This window comes from Miniopterus schreibersii (assembly GCF_964146895.1).
Source record: "Miniopterus schreibersii genome assembly, chromosome: 16".
Classification (NCBI taxonomy): Eukaryota; Metazoa; Chordata; class Mammalia; order Chiroptera; family Miniopteridae; genus Miniopterus; species Miniopterus schreibersii.
The window spans coordinates 74,175-91,021 of NC_138116.1; the positions used below are offsets into that span (position 1 = coordinate 74,175).

A 16,847-nucleotide genomic window follows, 5' to 3' on the forward strand; every position below is an offset into this window, starting at 1 on the left:
TGCCCCTGAGCATCAGGGTACAGGGTCCTGAGTCCTTGGGGTGTCCAGACCAGCAGGAGGTCAGGGGCCAGGTCTCCATGGGGGGGGGCAGAGAAGTGCAGAGGAAGAGAAAGCACCCAGGCTTCACCTCCTCCCAGCACAGAAGAGTGGTCATTAAACAGGAGGGGGCTGCCTGCAGTGTCACAGGCTGCAGGGAGCTCAGAAAATGTTTTTTTCCTGATTTTAACGCCATGGACCAAACTGGGGCTCTTTTCACCAGCATGTGTTAAGAAGGGGTCTCCAGTGCCGCTGAAGCCAGGAGGATAAGGACCCCCTTAGAACCTGCCAGGTGGAGGGATTTTGGGGGTCATGCTGGGGCCTTGGCCCACCTCTGCAGTGTCTGAGACCTGCAGTGAGCTGGGGAAATGCAGAGGTGAAATCAGTGAGGTCTCATTCCCAAGTCTCGCAGTGAAGAGGAAGCAGGGAAACTATTGTGTTGGGAGGCCTGGGCTTGCTGCTTCCAGCAGGAGGGACGGAGGTGGAAGGATGGCTGCGCCTCCCCTTAAACCTCTTCTTGGAGCCACAGGAGGGTCCATCCCAAACAGTGGCTGGGCTGACTGAAACCAAGTCCGCAGAGCAGAGCGACTGGTCAGCAGAAGAATCTCTAGAGACCCTCCAAGGGCTTCGCCTGGTCCCTCAGGGCTCCACAATATTGGGGCTTCCCCGAGGACAGTGTGGGGAGACTGGCACATGCCCACATGATGCTCTGGGCAGCAGGAGGGCATTGGCATAGGAGCTCTGTGCCCCATACCAAGCATCCCCGGACCGCTGGGGGGTGTTGTGCTGGGTACTAAGTTCATAGGCCATGGAGAGTGAGGCTGTGTGCCAGGCACCCACTTGCCTGAGGGCACCCACTGAGGGCTGGACCCTCCGTGTCAAGCCCCAGCCCAGGCAAAGGCCCACACTTCCTCACCAGTCCCCCCTGCAGACTGTCCCCCATGGAGAACATGCTGCTGTGCACCTGACATGGGTCACGGGGTCAGGACCTGGTAGATCCCATCATCCCCGCACCAGCCCCGAAACTGAAACCCGACATTCCGGTTCTGCAGCCTCCGCTGCCCTGCAGGCCTCTGGTGTCAGAGTCAGTGGGGTGGAGCCAGGAGCCAGCACAGAAAACCCCAAAACCCCCAAGCACAGCCCAGGAGCAGGTCAGCCATCCCAGCTCCGGCCAGACACACCTGCTGCTGTCACTCATCCTCCAGGCATAACCCATCAGTTATTAGCTACGGTCGGACCTGTTCCTGTCACCAACCAGCTGCTTCAGGTCATTGCCCTGCTTCTTGTGCTTCCTGTGGTGCAGGTGTCGAGCACCTGCTTCTTGTTGTGACCTGCAGGAGCTCACAGGCCTGTGCCAGCACACGCCTGAGCCAGAGCACACCTGAGCTGGCTCACACCTGAACCAAGGCACACCTGTCTATATACATGTGAGCCAGGGCACACCTGTGTTGGCTCACACCTGTGCCAGAGCACATCTGAGCCGCCACACGGTGTGCCTGAGCCTTCAGTGCAACTGGCTCACTGACCACTGTGGGCCTCTCCCAGGTTGCCCTTCAGTCTCCACAGTTGCTGAGAAATCACCTGATTTCACAGCTGAGGACATAGGCCCAGGTCTGATTACTTAACACCCCAGTGACCCTGTACTGGGGTAAATAGTGTCCCCCGAAATCTATCCAGAAACTCAATGTGAACTTATCTGGAAATGGGTTTTGCAGATATAATCGAGTTGAGGTCACTGGGGTGGGCCCTTGTCCAGTGACTCGTGTCTTTATAAGAAGAGGGAAATGTAGACACAGGACACAGAGAGGAGAAGGCCCTGTGACAATAGAAGCGAGGTTGGAAAGATGTGTCCACAGGCCAAGGAATGCCAAAGATTGTTGTAGCCACTAGAAGCTGGAAAAGACAGGCAGACGCCTACCCTGGAGCCTTGGAGGGAGTGTGAGCCTCCATAGCATCAGAAAATGTCAAAAAAGCCCCCAGTTGTGGTCATTTGTTATGGCAGCCACAGGACACTAACCCATCCTTGAGAATATGGGGTAACTGACTGCAGCACAGACCAGGCCCTGGGTGTCCAGAGACTTGTTGTGGGCACAGGCATTTAGGGGAAGTTGGGTCAAAGGGCAGGACCTGCGTTAACAGGAAGGAGGGGCATCTGGCTGAGGCCAGCGCATCTCCTGGATTGTAAGGGTAACAAGGCCCTTAGAGGGGCCCATGTGAAGCCCTGATGCCAGGGCCAGGAATCCCTGGAGAAGCGTACTGACCAGGCAAAGGCCTCATGTCCGCGCCCAGCTCAGAGCTGCACACACCAGCCTGGCCGAGGACGCTGGTCATCGCCCCATCAGTCACTGGTATTCATTCCCTGGAAGGAGGCAGCCTGCAGCCCCAAATGAGCACAACTGGCAAAGCACATTCTTTAAAAAGCAAAAACAAAATGAAAAATAAAACAAGTATTTGGCTCCATAAATCTCCATGGTAAGAAACAACTTTGAATGGTACCCAAGCTTTGCACAAAGCCTGGGGTTCGGGTTCGCCTGGGCTAGGGCCAGCACTTCCCCCAAACACCAGGCAATGGCAATGACTTCAGGTGTTTTTGAAAACTGGCTTGAAATGGCACACAAAGGCAAAGGGGTTTGTTGCCTATGGACATTTCTTTTTTAAAAAAAAATATAATAACTTAGTTTGCATTTTACAGCATTTCCAATCAATCGGTCAGGGACTCCTCGGCCAAAACCTTGTGCGTCAGACTCTGCGTGAGCACCGGGCATCCACCCTAGATTCGGTCACCCTGCAGTCACTCCACACCCATCTCGCAGGGGTTCAGCCCCCTCTCCTCTGCGTCCCTGTACATCCTTTGGAAGTCCTCAAGGCGCGGGGCGCAGCCCAACCGAGCCTCCCCAAAGTGCATGTGTCCGGTGAAGAGAAACTCGCCATGCCCGGGCCTCACGCCGCACTCAAGCAGGGTGGCGATGCGCCCCCGCCAGCCACCCCCAGGCACAGGCTGGAACACCTTGCTCTTCTGCCGGTAGAGCCGGCTCACGTGCAGGTGGATGGCCGAATCCTGCCGCTCAGGTTCGTGGGTGACATTCTGGATGGTGCCTCGGACCACTGCAGAGGGAAGGATATGGGGTCAGCGAGGTCGGCAGGGATGCCCGCTGAACAAACAGCACGTGTCCGGCTGCCAGCGAGCAGGCGCTGGAACAGAGCCGACCCGATCTCTGCATTCCAGAAATTCTCATTAAAGAGGACAATGCATGTGTGCAAGGTTGCCTGGGGTGGTCCCCGCCGACTCTGCTTTATCAGGGGAGATGTCTTCTACCAAGGGCCAGCCACACAAGTGGGAGAACACAGAAGAAAGAAACCACTTTGTGCGTCAGCTTTTCAAGTTAGGACAAAAAAAGTAGCCACAGTTAACACACAAGATCTGTATCAAGATTTTGGGAAGCTCAGGGGAGGAAGGAGGCAGGAAGGACAGGGCAGAGCAGGGGGATTCAACAGGTCCTGCCCTCACGGACCCAGAAAGAAGCCTGCAGTTCCACACATAACTGCCCTCGGGGCGGCTGCCATCCTCTGCCTGAGCTGAGTCCCTGACCTCAGCCCTGGGACCCACCAGGGCCTGGAACTCCCACTGGGGCACCTGCGGGGGACCTGACGGAGGGTGAGGTTTTGAGGTGAGGCTTCAAGAGTGATGACCTCATATGCAAAGTGGGAAAATACGCACTGATCACCTTAAATAGGAATTCCTACCTTAAACAGGAATCCCCAACCCTCTCCCTGCCGTGCACTCAGGTCCCCTCCCCGGGGCTGGAGCCACACTGGTGCAGCCCAATGACCGATGGAAGAGGGGCACCAACCCCAGTGTCTTCACAGCCTCCCCACCACGGAGTTCAGGGACAGTGCCGAAAGGTTCTCTGGGTCCAGGTGGGGCGCCCTCCCCGTGGTGGGAACCGTGGGCACTCACCAAAGTCACTGGTGCAGACTGCCAAGAGCACCTCCGTGTCGCTGCAGGGACGGCATGGGGCTGCAAGGAGAACGGGAGGAGCAGCGTCAGGCAGGGTCGTGGGCATGCATGGACATAATCCTGCCCCGTGGCGTGGGCACTGCCACACTGGACAACACTCTGCAGGTGCTCTGATTTCTGGCAGCAGGTGTCCGCCCTGCACCTCTGCCACCCAGGCACCAGAGACAACGCGACCTTGGCGTGTGGGCTGGGGGCTGACTGCAGGGGACCCCAGGCCCACCACACAATACAGGGCAGGCCTGTCCCTACTCACATGAAATCACTCTTCCATGCCCATCACCAATGCAAACCAGCCGACCTGAGCGGAGTCCTGTCTCCCCTACACCAGCCTGGCCCAGAGCTGCCATCACTCTGCCTCTGCAACCACACCCCAAAATGCCAGGGCTGTCCATTCACACATTGCCTGATCCCCAGCGTCCCCACCTGCTGCCTCTATTCCACAGGGAGTCAAGGCTCTGCCCGGAAGGACTCATGAGGCTACAACTCTAAAGGCATCAGAGAACAAGGGCTGTGTTCACCTGCTGTGGCCCTGGGACCCTCCTAGGTCCCCTTCCACAGACCCCACCTAGCCTTGGGACCAGGTGACCGTCTCTAAACACCTCCAAACGCCTTTCAGAGCAAGCCCAGTCACAGAATCCCCTCTCAGACCCCCTACCTGGGTGGGGCTGGCTTCCTCCAACCAAACAGGACTTCACAAAGCCCTGCTCCCCCAGCCCTTCATCCTCCTGCCTCAGGTGGGCACAAGGTCTCAGAAAGGTTCAGGGATAGGGGAGGCAGAAACCTGAGGCTCTGGTGACTCCACCACGGACGATGCCTCCTTTACTCGGCAGTGGGTTTGGGAAAATACAACTTGTTACTCAACTCTTATATTGCACATTTCAAGCCCTCTCCCTCACCTATTTTGAGTTTCTAAGTTTTGACACAAATTCTCTTAACTCCACAGAAATTTTATGTATGAAATCTCACCAGGACAAGCTTCCCGTGTGACCCTTTCATTTTCTAAAGGCCCCAGGGCGTCCCTGGCATTGGTACTTGCTGGGCCTAGATGAAACTAATCCTGTCTGCATGCCTGGCTGGCTGCCCTCACAGCCCCTGAGCAGGGCTGAGCAGTCACCTGCCCAGGAGCTGCCAGACCCCACCAGGAGCATTAGTGACTTGGGGGCCTCGGAAGACCAGGCAAGGCACAGACAAGCAGCAGCAGAGAGAGGCCTCCAGGGCCTGGAACATGTGTGGATCATGGGGTCTGGCACACAGGGTCTCTTGACAGCCTGGGGGTGGACGTGACTGTCCAAAGCACTGGTGCTGCCGTCCTGCCGCACCCCCCCCCCCCCCCCCGGGGCAGGGTGGATGCAGCCTCCCAGTCCAGCTCAGCAAGGCCTGACTCACAGGCCCGCCCACTACCTGGGCTCCTATTAAGTTATCAGGAAAAGCAGCAGCGGCAGAACAAGACTGGCCTGTTGACGCACTGGAAGCCCAGTCCAGCCCATCATCGGAGCAGGTGCCTCCCCACCCAGTTCCGAATCCCAAGCTCTCTGCCCATCTGTGACCTCTGTTTACACAGGTGGACCCCCGGTCTCAAGGCCTCTCTTCAGAAAGAGGGTGGCAAGCCCTGGCTGGGTGGCTCAACTGGCTGGAACGCCATCCTGTACACCAAAAGGTTTCAGGTTTGATCCCCAGTCGGGTGCTTACAGGAGGCAACTAATTGACGTTTCTCTCTCACATTGATGTTTCTCTCTCTTCCCCCCCCTTCCTCTCTCTCTAAAATCAATAAAACATGTCCTAGGGTGAGGATTGAAAAAGAGGGTGGCAACAAGGGGGTCCCCCATCCCTCTCATCCCTGGGGGCCTGCTGCCCACTCTGGGCCAGAGGGAGGCACAGCATGGTGGGCGTGATGACAAAGGGGCACCTGGCACCACCAGCTCTGAGGGGCTCATGTCCCCCTGGCTTAATTCTGGCCTGTGAGCAAGGGGCACAGAGCAAAGGTGACTTCCCATCCTGGTCGGCATCCCCAGTGCCCACGGTATCAGAGGACTCAACCTAGGGTCCCTCTGCAGGTCGGGGGGTGTCCTCAGCAGCTGTTCCCACAAGAAGGCAGGTCAGTGAGCCAAGCTCACAGCAACCACAGTCCACCCTCAGGCTCCCCTTGGGGGCCAGGTGTGCAGTGAGTGGGTCAAGCGCAGGTGGGTGGGAGGTGATGGTCTGTGCAAGTCCTCCAGAAGCACGTCTCAGGTTCTGAGCCAGCTGAGAGAGGCCAGGAGCACCACCCCCAGAGGTAGCAGTCAGGGGCCAACAGGCCCAGGCCACATGCTGTGTGATCAGACCCCAAGCCTGGGCACACGTGACCCATCTTAGAGCTGTGCCCTCTCCTAGGGTCATGGGCCCTGGGACCTCGGCTGAGAGCAAAGGACAGAGATGGAGACCAACCATCTTAGGCGCTCTACCCTGGCTCACTCCCAGCCCCACTGCAGAAGGTATGGGAACCCCAGTGGCCCTGGGGGAAGGTGGGCAGCAGCCTGCAGACTCTCCCACCAGAAGCCTCAATGAGCTGATACCATCAACAGCTGAGCTAATAAAGCTCCACCCGGGAGACTTCCCTCTTATAATTCTGAGCTTTACAAAGCGTAGGTCACCTTTGTGGAAAATCCAGTCTGTGGACGCCAAGAGAAGCAATCTGGAAACAATTATTAATCGGAGTTGGGCTCATAAAGGCTGTGGAATGCACTGGTTTCAGACGCATCCAATCTCTTTTCCTTATGGGGAGACGGGGAGGGGTGGCCAACGGGCTGGTTGGAATTCTGGCCCTGTCTCATGGAGAAGGGAGGACTGGGGTGTGGACGTCCCAAGGAGATTACTCTGGAATGTGCACAAAATAACAGGGTGAGGGGGACAGGCCAGGGGCCAGGCAGGGACCCCAGTAAGGACGTAGGGACCCTGGTGATGTTGGCAGGTGCAGGAAGGAGGGAGTGGGCAGGTGCGTTCTGTCAGGACCTCACCATTCAAGGGGTTTGCAAGTGGTCAGACGAACCCTGGTCATGACTGCCCACAAGGACGACCGGGTGACATACACAATTTCTAAAGAGAAAACCATATGTGTGGACTCCCCCCAGGTCAGCTGGTAATTGGTGGTAGATGCAGCATTTTAAACGGGGGTGAAGAGAAGGGAGAAACCAGACTGTTGTGACGTGGCCAGAGCGTGGCTGGAATGTGGCCAGTGTTTGCTGAGACCAAGCTGGAGCTGCCGGCTAAGGTTCTGGAGCTGCCTCCAATGATCCCAACAACCTCCAAGCTCACCCAGAGCCCCAGGCCCCAGATGACCTGCCCTAGCTGGTCACCAGCGTCTCCTCCTGTCCTGCACCCTCTCGACCTTTTCCTCCCCAGGAAGGTCACACCCTTCCACCCCAAAATGGGTAAGGCAAAAAATAATCACACAATAATTACAGAGGCCAGAGAAGCCACTGGTGCAGGAAATATACAATCCTTGCAAAAATACAAAGTTCTCTCCTTTTCTGTCTCCACTCCCACTGGGCTGGGGTCACCGCCTCCCTGCCCGGCAGTCTATGCCTGTCTAGGGGCTACCTGCCTCTCCATTCTTGGCTATTGGTGTGTCTCGGTTTATCGAGGAAGCTGACTTCGCAACCCAAGCAGACACGAGGCTGACACGCTTGCTGTAAACACTCCCAGCCGAACCCTCAGGAGCTGCAGTGGGCGGGCGCAGCTCACATACGCCTCCTGCCAGGACTCCAGCCCGGGAGTCTCTTCCTCTCAAGCCAGCACAAACGAGCACTTGTGACTCGTCAGTGGGGATGAGGCAGGTGCTCACCTCCGAGTGACATGACGGGCTCCGGTGTCATCAAGGCCCTGGGCGGTGGCAGCCAGGGCCAGAACAGGACAGAGTTGGGAGCCACACTTTCTTCTGAGAGCCGCCTGGCCCGGGGACATCAGGGCCGCCAGATGGCCAGCGCCGGCATTCCACATTTCCTACCCATTCCCCGGGCATTAAAGGCTTAGGGGCCCGTGCCCTGATGAAAGGCAAACACCCCTCGGAGAAGGGGCACCAACCTACCCCAGATCCCTGCTGCCCTCCTCACCCTCAGGAAGGGGAGGTGCTGGGCCCAGCTCCCAGAGCCCTGGGTGCCTCAGTCCCCATCCCAGGTTCTGACAGTTGCTGCCCCAGATACCGGCCACTGGGCAGACGAACACACGCCCACCATCTGCAGGGCACCGTGGCCCTGAGCACCCAGAGTTAAGCAGACATCCCAGGGCCAGGTGGGCCTGTGTCGAGGGTAACAATGGAACCCCTGACACTCCCCTCACAGACCTGGCCACCCCGGCCAGCTCAGGCCCTCCTCCCTGCAACCCCTCAGGAACCCAGGGCAGCTCAGCCACCAACCCCACAGGCCTCTCCCAAGCTCACTCACTGTGCCTGGGGCCTGAGGGGCACAGCCCTGCCCCCGGGAGGAGAAGACAACCTGAGCACTGGCCCCGGGCTTGGAGTCGTCCAGGTTGTGACCAGAAACTCCAGCCTGTGCCACGAGTGTTCAGGTGTGCAGCTGTAAAACTTACGCCCCCAGCCTGCAGGGACCACAGGGCGAAGGTGGAACAAAGCTCCAGCCAGGACAGAACATGTGACCAGCAGCCAAAAGTCTGACATTTAGTCAGTAAAAGGAATGACAACAAGTTCCCAACATCTGCTCCAGTCAACAGGCTACCACCGCAGTCAGAAACGTTGAATTTGGTGACTGGTTTTTTCCTGATTTCGTTTGCATTTCGAGTTTACCTTGAGGGCCCCTGGAGCAAGCCTCCGCACAGTGATCAAGACAAAGGCTGCAGCCGATGCCAAAACCCTCGGCTAGTTCCTGTGTCAGGAGAAATGTTGGGGCAGTCTGAATGGTAGCAGCACCCACTTCAACTCAGTCATACTTAGCCCGTGGAAGAGGAGCACATCAGGAGTGAGGGCCTGTCACAGCTCCGGCCTACAGCCATTCTCGGGGACGCTGTTACCCTCCGGAAACACAGTCCTGGGAGACGCATGTTTTGCAAGGTCCAAACAAGAACTTTGCAGAATGCTGACAACACACCTTACGTCCAACACCCACTACACCGCACAGGTGCCCCCCAGGAGGGCCCATCTGCTGGCACCGTGGCCGCCCTCAGACGCCTATGGGGCTACCTAGGCAGACCCACCAGGTCTGAAGCACACACCTGAGGAGCTTCAACAGCGGCTGGGCTGAGGAGGGGCGGAAGAAAGTCAGAGAAATCTGGCAAATGAGAAGGACCAGGGCTGCAGGAGGGGAGTGGCCCGGGAGCCCACACCACCAAACCCAGGCATCACTCACCTGACAGAGCATGCAGGTCCGACCCAGCACGCCGGCTGCTCAGCTCATACTGGAAGCCGGTAGTCCTCCTGCTGATGTCCTGCTGGGGCGTTGCCTCCACGAACAGGCCACCCTGCTCGAAGCTGAAGCAGCGCACCTGGCCGGGCCCACGGTCCCCATCCCGGAACAGCAGTTTCAGCGCTCCAGTTTTTTCCAAATAAATATTGGCCCCGGAGGAGTCTCTGAGGGGCTTGATGCACAGAGTCAGGTGTCGGGAGGGCGAGAAGATGTTGGGCCGAAGGTTGACGCTGAGAGCCCCAGTCGGGTACATCCACTCCACGGCGCCTGTGGAGCAGCGCAGGTACACCTGCTCCACCTCCTTCCGGTGGGCCTCGTGCGTCAGCCCGCTGCGGAGGGAGACAGCGTGAGCCAGGGTCCTACCCGGGCAGGCCAGCACCACCTCCACCCCGAAGCACTGGCCGCTCCCAGGGAGGGGCAGCCTGAGCTCTGATACGTGCAGCTGGAATTTCGCCCCCAGACCCTCCCCACACCTGGATGCTCAGTGTCTGCTGGCCTGCTAGGCTGCACCAGCAGGTGCCCCAGTTCTCAGGGTTTCCCTGAGTTGGAGAGGCTGATGGGTGCAGTGCAGGTGAAAACCAAGGAAAGGATAGATCTTCCAAAATATAATCAAGGAAACACCAGGAGGACTTTGGCACCAGCCCAAGTTCCAGACGACCAAGCCAGGGCTGGGAAATGATGGTGGTTCCCACCGAGCGTGAAGGACAGAGCCAGCTCGGACAACGGCAGGTACCACCAGGGGCGCACAAACATAAGTCCCTCGCTCCAGAGAGTAGCTCAAGAACCAATGAGGAATGTTAGCCATTTGGAGGCTGGAGGCCATAGCTGGGTTTTCTTTTAGCGCCTCACAGTCAGGCATACGTTCTGTCTTTTCCTCACTGCTTTTTCACTCATTTGCAAACCCGAAGGCCCTCCATTGATGATCAAATGTCAGCAAAGATGAAAGTAAGGTGAAAGTCCTCCCCAGGGGATGGACAGAGGGAAGCTGGGAGAAGCCAAAGGTTAGCTACACCTCATCTTCCCAACGGGAATTTCTGGAGAACCAAGTTAATTCCACTCCTAATAGATGCCGAACAGGAAAGAATGGAGTATGCTACACTCTTGGTGCGACAGGTCTTGAGTAAAGTCATTACACTATGTTTTCAAGAAATTGAAACCATCAAAAATGTTAAAGTTTCTTTCCCCTACTTCAAATTTTAATGTCTATGTCAGCTTGTGCAAATGGTTACATCATAACTGCCAAGCAGCCCTGGAACTCAACCTGTGACTTCAACTAAGTGTTTTCTTACAGAAATTTGGTTCTGCAGGTTCACCCACATTCTTGGGATTTTTACATGGAATAAACAAAGCCACAGTGTGTTACCAGAAACCCTGTCTGCAGAGGAGAAAACACAGAACATATGGTTTGCATTTACTGTTGGTGACTCATGCTCCGGGCTCCAAAAAAACCTCACTTTTCATACGACGGCCAGCTGCAGTCTGGGGCTGCACAGTCATCCTGCAGACCACATCAGGGGGAGGTGTCAAGGAGGTGAACCCCTCCTAACTCTGCTCCCTGCCCCTCACGCCCTGGGTCACGAGCAGCTAGCCCAGCCTCAGATGCCTACCAGGGCTGCGTGCACACGGAACAGACTTAGAAATTACAGTCAAATAAAACTCATACAAGCTCATCTGACACACATGTGGGGATGGGCATAATTATAGTGCTGTATGAAAAATTAGACTAAATGGTGAGTGGCTGCCACAGATCATTTTAATCAGCTCTGCTCTTATGCAGCCAAAACAAACTTTATCATAGTGTCCCTTCTCTCCGATCTTCAGCCTCAAGGGGCAGTTGGACACTTGCCCCATGCCCAGGCACCAATTCTCAATTCTCTCTACAACAAAAACTGTTCTGTCCAAGGCTTCACATCTCTCTCAGTGGGGTAAGCTGGGCCCTGGGGGTCCGGGGAGTGAGGAACTCACACCAGAGGCTTTGGATCCCTCACTAAGTCACCTTAACCCAACAGTGGAGGGGGAAACAGGGAGGGCCACCCTCCACCCACATCTCAGGCAGGGGCAGAGGAAACCCTCTCGGGGCTGCCCAGGGGAGGCAGACCTGGGTCTGGGGGCTGCTGACTCCCAGCCTGTATATATGACCATGTACATTTCATGGGGTGCAACCTGGCTCTGGTTAGTCATAAGTCATTCTCAACTAAGAGAACTAGGAAAAAAATTAAGGTGGACAGGCAAGAAGTACGGCTCCCCTTTACTTCACCCTTTAATTAGCATCCTCACTGGCCCACAGAGGAGGGTCTGCGCCCACCTCCTGGCATACAGGGCTCTGCCCAGCCTGCTAACGCACCGAGATCACCAGGAATCCATGAGGCACTCAACACAGAGTGTTCACACTAATGTCAGTCGCATGTGGCATGTGAGACCCCCATTTGGACAAACGCCTACTCAGTCCTCCAGTCTCTCAGCCTGGGACCCACTGGCTCTTTCAACAAGGTTGAGGAATCCTGGCCTGTCTGGTTCCTTCCAGAAAATACAGCCACACTGCTCACTTCCACACGTCCAGCATCACAGCGAACCTGAAAAAACTTCTATTTATGCAAAGTGCCTGGAGGTGCCAAAATGCACCATGTCCGAATGGTCATTGATGATGGCATATCACGATATTCACATGATATGCAAGTGACATGCTAACCAGGAGAAAAAAAGCAACTGTCTTCTGACGTGATGAGGCAGCAGCAGGCTGCAGAGAAACTGGCTCTCTTCAGCCTTAGGGAGTGAGAAAACGAGAAACGAGAAGGCTGGTCTGACCGTGGGGCTTTTAAACCGAGTTAACGCACCTTCCTTTTTTTAAAAAAGAGCTGGCAAGTGTCACTGCCCAGATGGACACACCTGTGGAGCACCTTTATGGAAGGACAGCAGACCCCACGTTGACATGGGGACTTTCCGAAGGAGTCGGTTGGTGTGGTGGCCGCGGAGCCCACACCACTCACACCCACAGCCTGGCTCAAACCCTGAGTCACCAGAAGGAAATTACGGTCTCTTGTTTACTAAGAAAGGAAGAGTTTCAGGCCGAGCCCCAGGCAGAAGAGACAGCCCAGGTGTGACGTACCTGCAGGGCCCGGCCCGAGCCGTCGTTCGCCTTTATGGCCACTGCCTAATAAACATGGGGCACTGTCCTGCCCATGAAAAGGGGCCACTAACTTCAAAACCACCTACTTAGTTCAGCTGGTCAGAGCACCGTCTGGATACACCAAGGTTCAGGCTCAACCCCTCGTCAGGTCACATACAAAAGTCAACCAGTGATGCAGGAATGAGTGGAGCAACCAATTGATGTTTCTCTCTCTCTCTCTCTCTCTAAAAATCAATAAAAACAAAACAGAACAAAACAACGCCTACTTCAGTGCTTGGAAACACATTTCAGCCTGTGAACTGTGAGTGCCCAATGTCATAAAGAGCAACTCCCTCCCTATCAGGGGATCAGAATCCACCCGCACTTCAGGCGAGCACCACCCTGTGCTGTCTTTACAACAACTCATAAAAGTCATAAAGGTTACAGTCAGCAGGCAAACCAGCACACCCAGCTCCCCAGCAAGTAGCACATTGATCACTGGGGGCAGCAATCACAGCTCCACAGGGGCTCATACTCCAGGAATGTGGCCTGGCCAGCTTCTCTCCAGATCCCGCCTGATGGCTCTGCAGGGGCCTCTACCTTTGGGCTCAGTGGAAGAGCTGGGGGGAGTCAGTAACCCGGTACTTTAGCAATGAAGGAGGGAGAGGGGCTGCAGGTAAGTGCCTCGGCTTCTCCAGGTAGATGAAGGATGCGCGGGAATGCAAAGGTGAAGGAGACTCCTCTTCCCACTGCAAACACCTGCTGGGTCCGGGAGCTGGTTGGCCCCTGACCAGCCCTCACTCACAACTGCCTCTGGGCTCAGCCCCCTCCAGGCGAGAGTGTTAGCTCCCCCTCTGGAAACTCAGGCTCAGGAGGTGGGACCGAATTACTGCGTTTGATCTGAAGCAGGACACCCCGAGGCCTCAGTTTGGGGGTGCACTGATTCATTCAGCAGAGGCTGCAAAGAGGGAGTTTAATTACTAGCACGAGGGATAGCGCTGCCCCAGCAGAGGGTGTCAGAGCCAGAGGCTCCCAGCCAGCTCTGTGCTGGCGCCAGCAATCCACAGGCCAAGCCTCCCCCGGCGGGCCAGCCGCCCCTGCGCCCATCCCTGCTCCGCTGTGACGTAGGGGCCGGGCTGGGGTGCAGCCTCGGGACCCCAGGACCTTCGCTCTAGGAGGGGGGGAAGGGGGGGAGAAGGGGGCCCGGTAATTGCTGGTGTCCGCAGAGAACCGGTCCGTAAGCACCACCGTCACCAGCGGCCGCCCTGCCGGCGCGGAGCCGCGCACCGGCCCAGCCCGGCCTCCGCAGACAGCCGGCCCCGCTCGGGGTGAACCCGCTGAAGCCTATAAACCACGGGGTGCCCGCAGCGGGCTCTTCCGTTCCGACAGCCGGGGTTGCTGGGCCCGCTCCCGGACGCCCGGCGCGGACCCAGGGAGATGCGCGTCGCGCCAACAAACTCCCGAATCGGCAACTTCCAGCCGCGAGCCGCGCCGGGCGCCCCGGGCCGGCGGCTTCTGCCCCCGAGCGGCCGCGCCCGGGCCCCGCGGCGCTCCCCGCGGCTCGCGCTCCGCTCCGCGGTCACACTTCAGCTCGTAGAAAAGTCCTCGGCCGCGCGGAGGGACGAAGGGGGGTCGCCCAGCCCGGCGCGCGCCAGCAAGGGCGGCCTGACCTTCACGGGCAGGGCGGGTGCTCCGCCAGGTCCGCACTCGGACCCGCGCACAGGTCTCCGCCCACCCGGCCCGGTCTGCACGGCGGTCCGAGCCGCCGCCCCTCCCGCGGACCTGCCGTCGCTTCCCGCTCGGCCCTGGGCGCAGGCCCGGCGCCTCGGCCCGGGGCGCGCACCTCCTCGCGGCGGACGGGGGCCAGGAAGGGCCGGAGGACCGATCCCCGCCCCGGGTCAGGGGCCAAGGCTCTTGGGGCCCCGAGTGGAGACCGGCGCGACCGGGTGCGCGGCGAGCTAGCTGCCGGGTCCGGGCGCACCCGCGGCGCAGCAGGCGCGCCTCCCCCGGGCGTCCTCGGACTGGGGACCCGGGAGCCGCGGGCTCTTTTGTTCTGGCTCGGGGAGCGGAGGCGGGGGACGGCCCTCGGCCCGGAGGGGACCCCCGAGTCCCCGCGCGCCAGCCCGCCGGGAGGGGAGGGCAGGGAGGGGAGGGCACGGCCCCGCGCCCGGGCCGCTCCGCGCGGACTCACCTCCCCTTCCAGCTGCACAGGTCGCTGGAGTACTGCGCGCCCGCGCCGCCCAGCAGCAGGGCCAGCAGCGCGGCCAGCGGCAGGAGGAGCGGCAGCGGCGGGCCGGGGCCCGGGGAGGGGGCCCGTGGCCGCAGCCGACCCGCGCGCCCCCCGGCCGCCCGCGCTGCGCCCCGCATGCTCCGGGTCCCGCTCCGCGCCGATCCCGCGTGCGCGCCCACTGAGCAGACCCTCGGGTCGCTCGGCCGGGCTCCGAGTCCAGGCGGGTCACGTCGCGCGCCCCCCGCGCGCCCGGCGCGGCCGCCCGCCCATTGCGACCGCGGGAGCCGCGGGAGCCTCCGGAGCAGCGCAGAGCTACGCGCCCGCCGCCGCCGAGCTCTGAAGTCGGCGAGTCAGCAGCCGGGCCCGGCTCAGCTGGGGGGCGGTGCCCGCCCGGCCGCCCCGCCCCGCCCGCCCGCCCGCGGCCCCGCCGGAACCCCGCCCCGCGCGCCGCTCGGGGTGCCCGGGAGCCGGGCGGCGGAGGCCGGGGCGCGCGGCTCGTCGGGGGCGCCCGGGCCGGGGTGCGTGGTCCCGGGCGTGGCGGGGCGGGCGCCGCGGGGCGGGGCGGAGGGCGCGCCGGCTGGAAGAAGGTCCGGAGAGGAAGGGCCGGCGGGGAAGCGGAGGCTGAGCCGAGGGGAGCGGGCGGCGCGCGTCCCGCCCGCGCGGTGCGGGGGTGGAAACCCGAGACCCCGTGTGCAGACCCCGCCCGGCGCCTGGGCCGCGGTGGTCACGCGGCGGCGGCCCGGGCTCCGCGGTGCGGACGGAGCCCGAGTGGCCGCTGGGCGGAGGGGCGCCGGCCGAGGCAGTTTCAGGGGACCAGCCTGAGCCCGTCAGGGTCGTTCCTGGCACCCGGCCTCCGCAGTGCTGAGTGTACTTTCTGGAGGTTCAGATTCCACCCTGTTCTGGCCGTGGGGGAGGGGAGGCCAGCTGTGGCCGGAGATTGGTGGGCGCGCTGCTGAGCATGCGTGGCCTCGGGGCACCGGCCCCACGGAAAGCCCGCGGGTTTGGGGCCCGGCCGCCTCGCCTGTCACCCCTGCGCGCTGGACCCCCTGACTACTCCCGCGATGGGGGGGCCTCTTCATTTTAGGGCTTGGCAGCGTCCTGGCCTCTGTACTCTAGGTCTCTGATTTTCAGTGTTTTTCATCTCAGGGCACACATAAACTAATTACTAAAATTCTGCAGCACACCAAAAAATACATTTTTGGCCAATCTGTCAAAAATACATATAGATAATTTGGATTCATTCACACCAGACGGCTATTGTGTTGGCTGTTGCCATTTTTAAATTTGACAATCTAAGTATTGTTTTAAAACTTCTTGCCGCACACCTGTTGAAAATCACTGCTTTAGATGTCAGTAGATTCCCCAGCCTGCCCCCCAGGTTTGACAACTGAGACTGTCTCCAGATACTGCCAAAAGCCACCCCCCAGGTGCAAAATCTTCCACGAGACCCTGCTCTAGAAGGACCCAGCATGGTGAGCACAGTGTGGTGAGAAGGACCCAGCATGGTGAGCACAGGCTCCTTCACCAGGCAGTCCCTGGAGCCCCCTGTGCCTGGTAGAGTGGGGGTGACAGCGGGACACAAGCGAGCCCGCCCCACAGGAAGAGCTGATGTCAGAAAGCTGGGCGAGTCTGGGCCTCTGGAAGGGTGATGAGGGTCTACCATGCAGAAGGAGGGACCCTGGCCCTCCAGGCAGCCACCCCTGGGATCACAAAAGCTGACTTTTCTGCGTCCTCAGACTCTCTGGGTTTGATCTGGGCTCCAGAGCCTCCAGCAGCATCAAGAGCATCAACTGGGGGAGAAACCGGACCTTGTTTTAGCCAAGATACATTTCAGGAGGAATTTCAAGTGACTGGGGGGGGGGGGTGCATGTGTGTGTGAGAGTTCCTGCTCCGGCTGATTTGCAAAGCGCACCGTTGTCCTGAGGTTAGAGCTTGGAGCCTGATTGGGTTGCAGTGATCACACCTTGGGGGGTCTGCAGGGCCCAAATCAGCTGGGACAGAGGGACAGCGCCCTCAGGAGTGCTGTGGCAAGGGGAGGGGCTGCCCTTGAAGGTGGTTGCAGGC

The 16,847-nt window shown here is 59.2% G+C and overlaps 1 protein-coding gene across 2 annotated transcripts; it reads right to left on the reverse strand.

The window, feature by feature from the left end:
* Nucleotides 1-2,665: 2,665 nt before the first annotated feature.
* Nucleotides 2,666-15,134, reverse strand: METRNL (meteorin like, glial cell differentiation regulator). 2 transcript variants are annotated; one of them, XM_081162597.1, is made up of 4 exons: nt 14,745-15,134; nt 9,391-9,776; nt 3,995-4,054; nt 2,666-3,141 (listed from the first exon to the last, which is right to left on the reverse strand). In XM_081162597.1, exons 1-4 carry the CDS (start codon nt 14,918-14,920, stop codon nt 2,828-2,830), a joined length of 936 nt encoding a protein of 311 aa, XP_081018723.1. In that variant the 5' UTR covers nt 14,921-15,134; the 3' UTR covers nt 2,666-2,827. The 2 variants fall into 2 exon arrangements, with proteins under 2 accessions (XP_081018723.1, XP_081018724.1); XM_081162598.1 differs by lacking the exon at nt 14,745-15,134 and adding an exon at nt 13,154-13,559.
* Between the last annotated feature and the right edge of the window lie 1,713 nt (nt 15,135-16,847).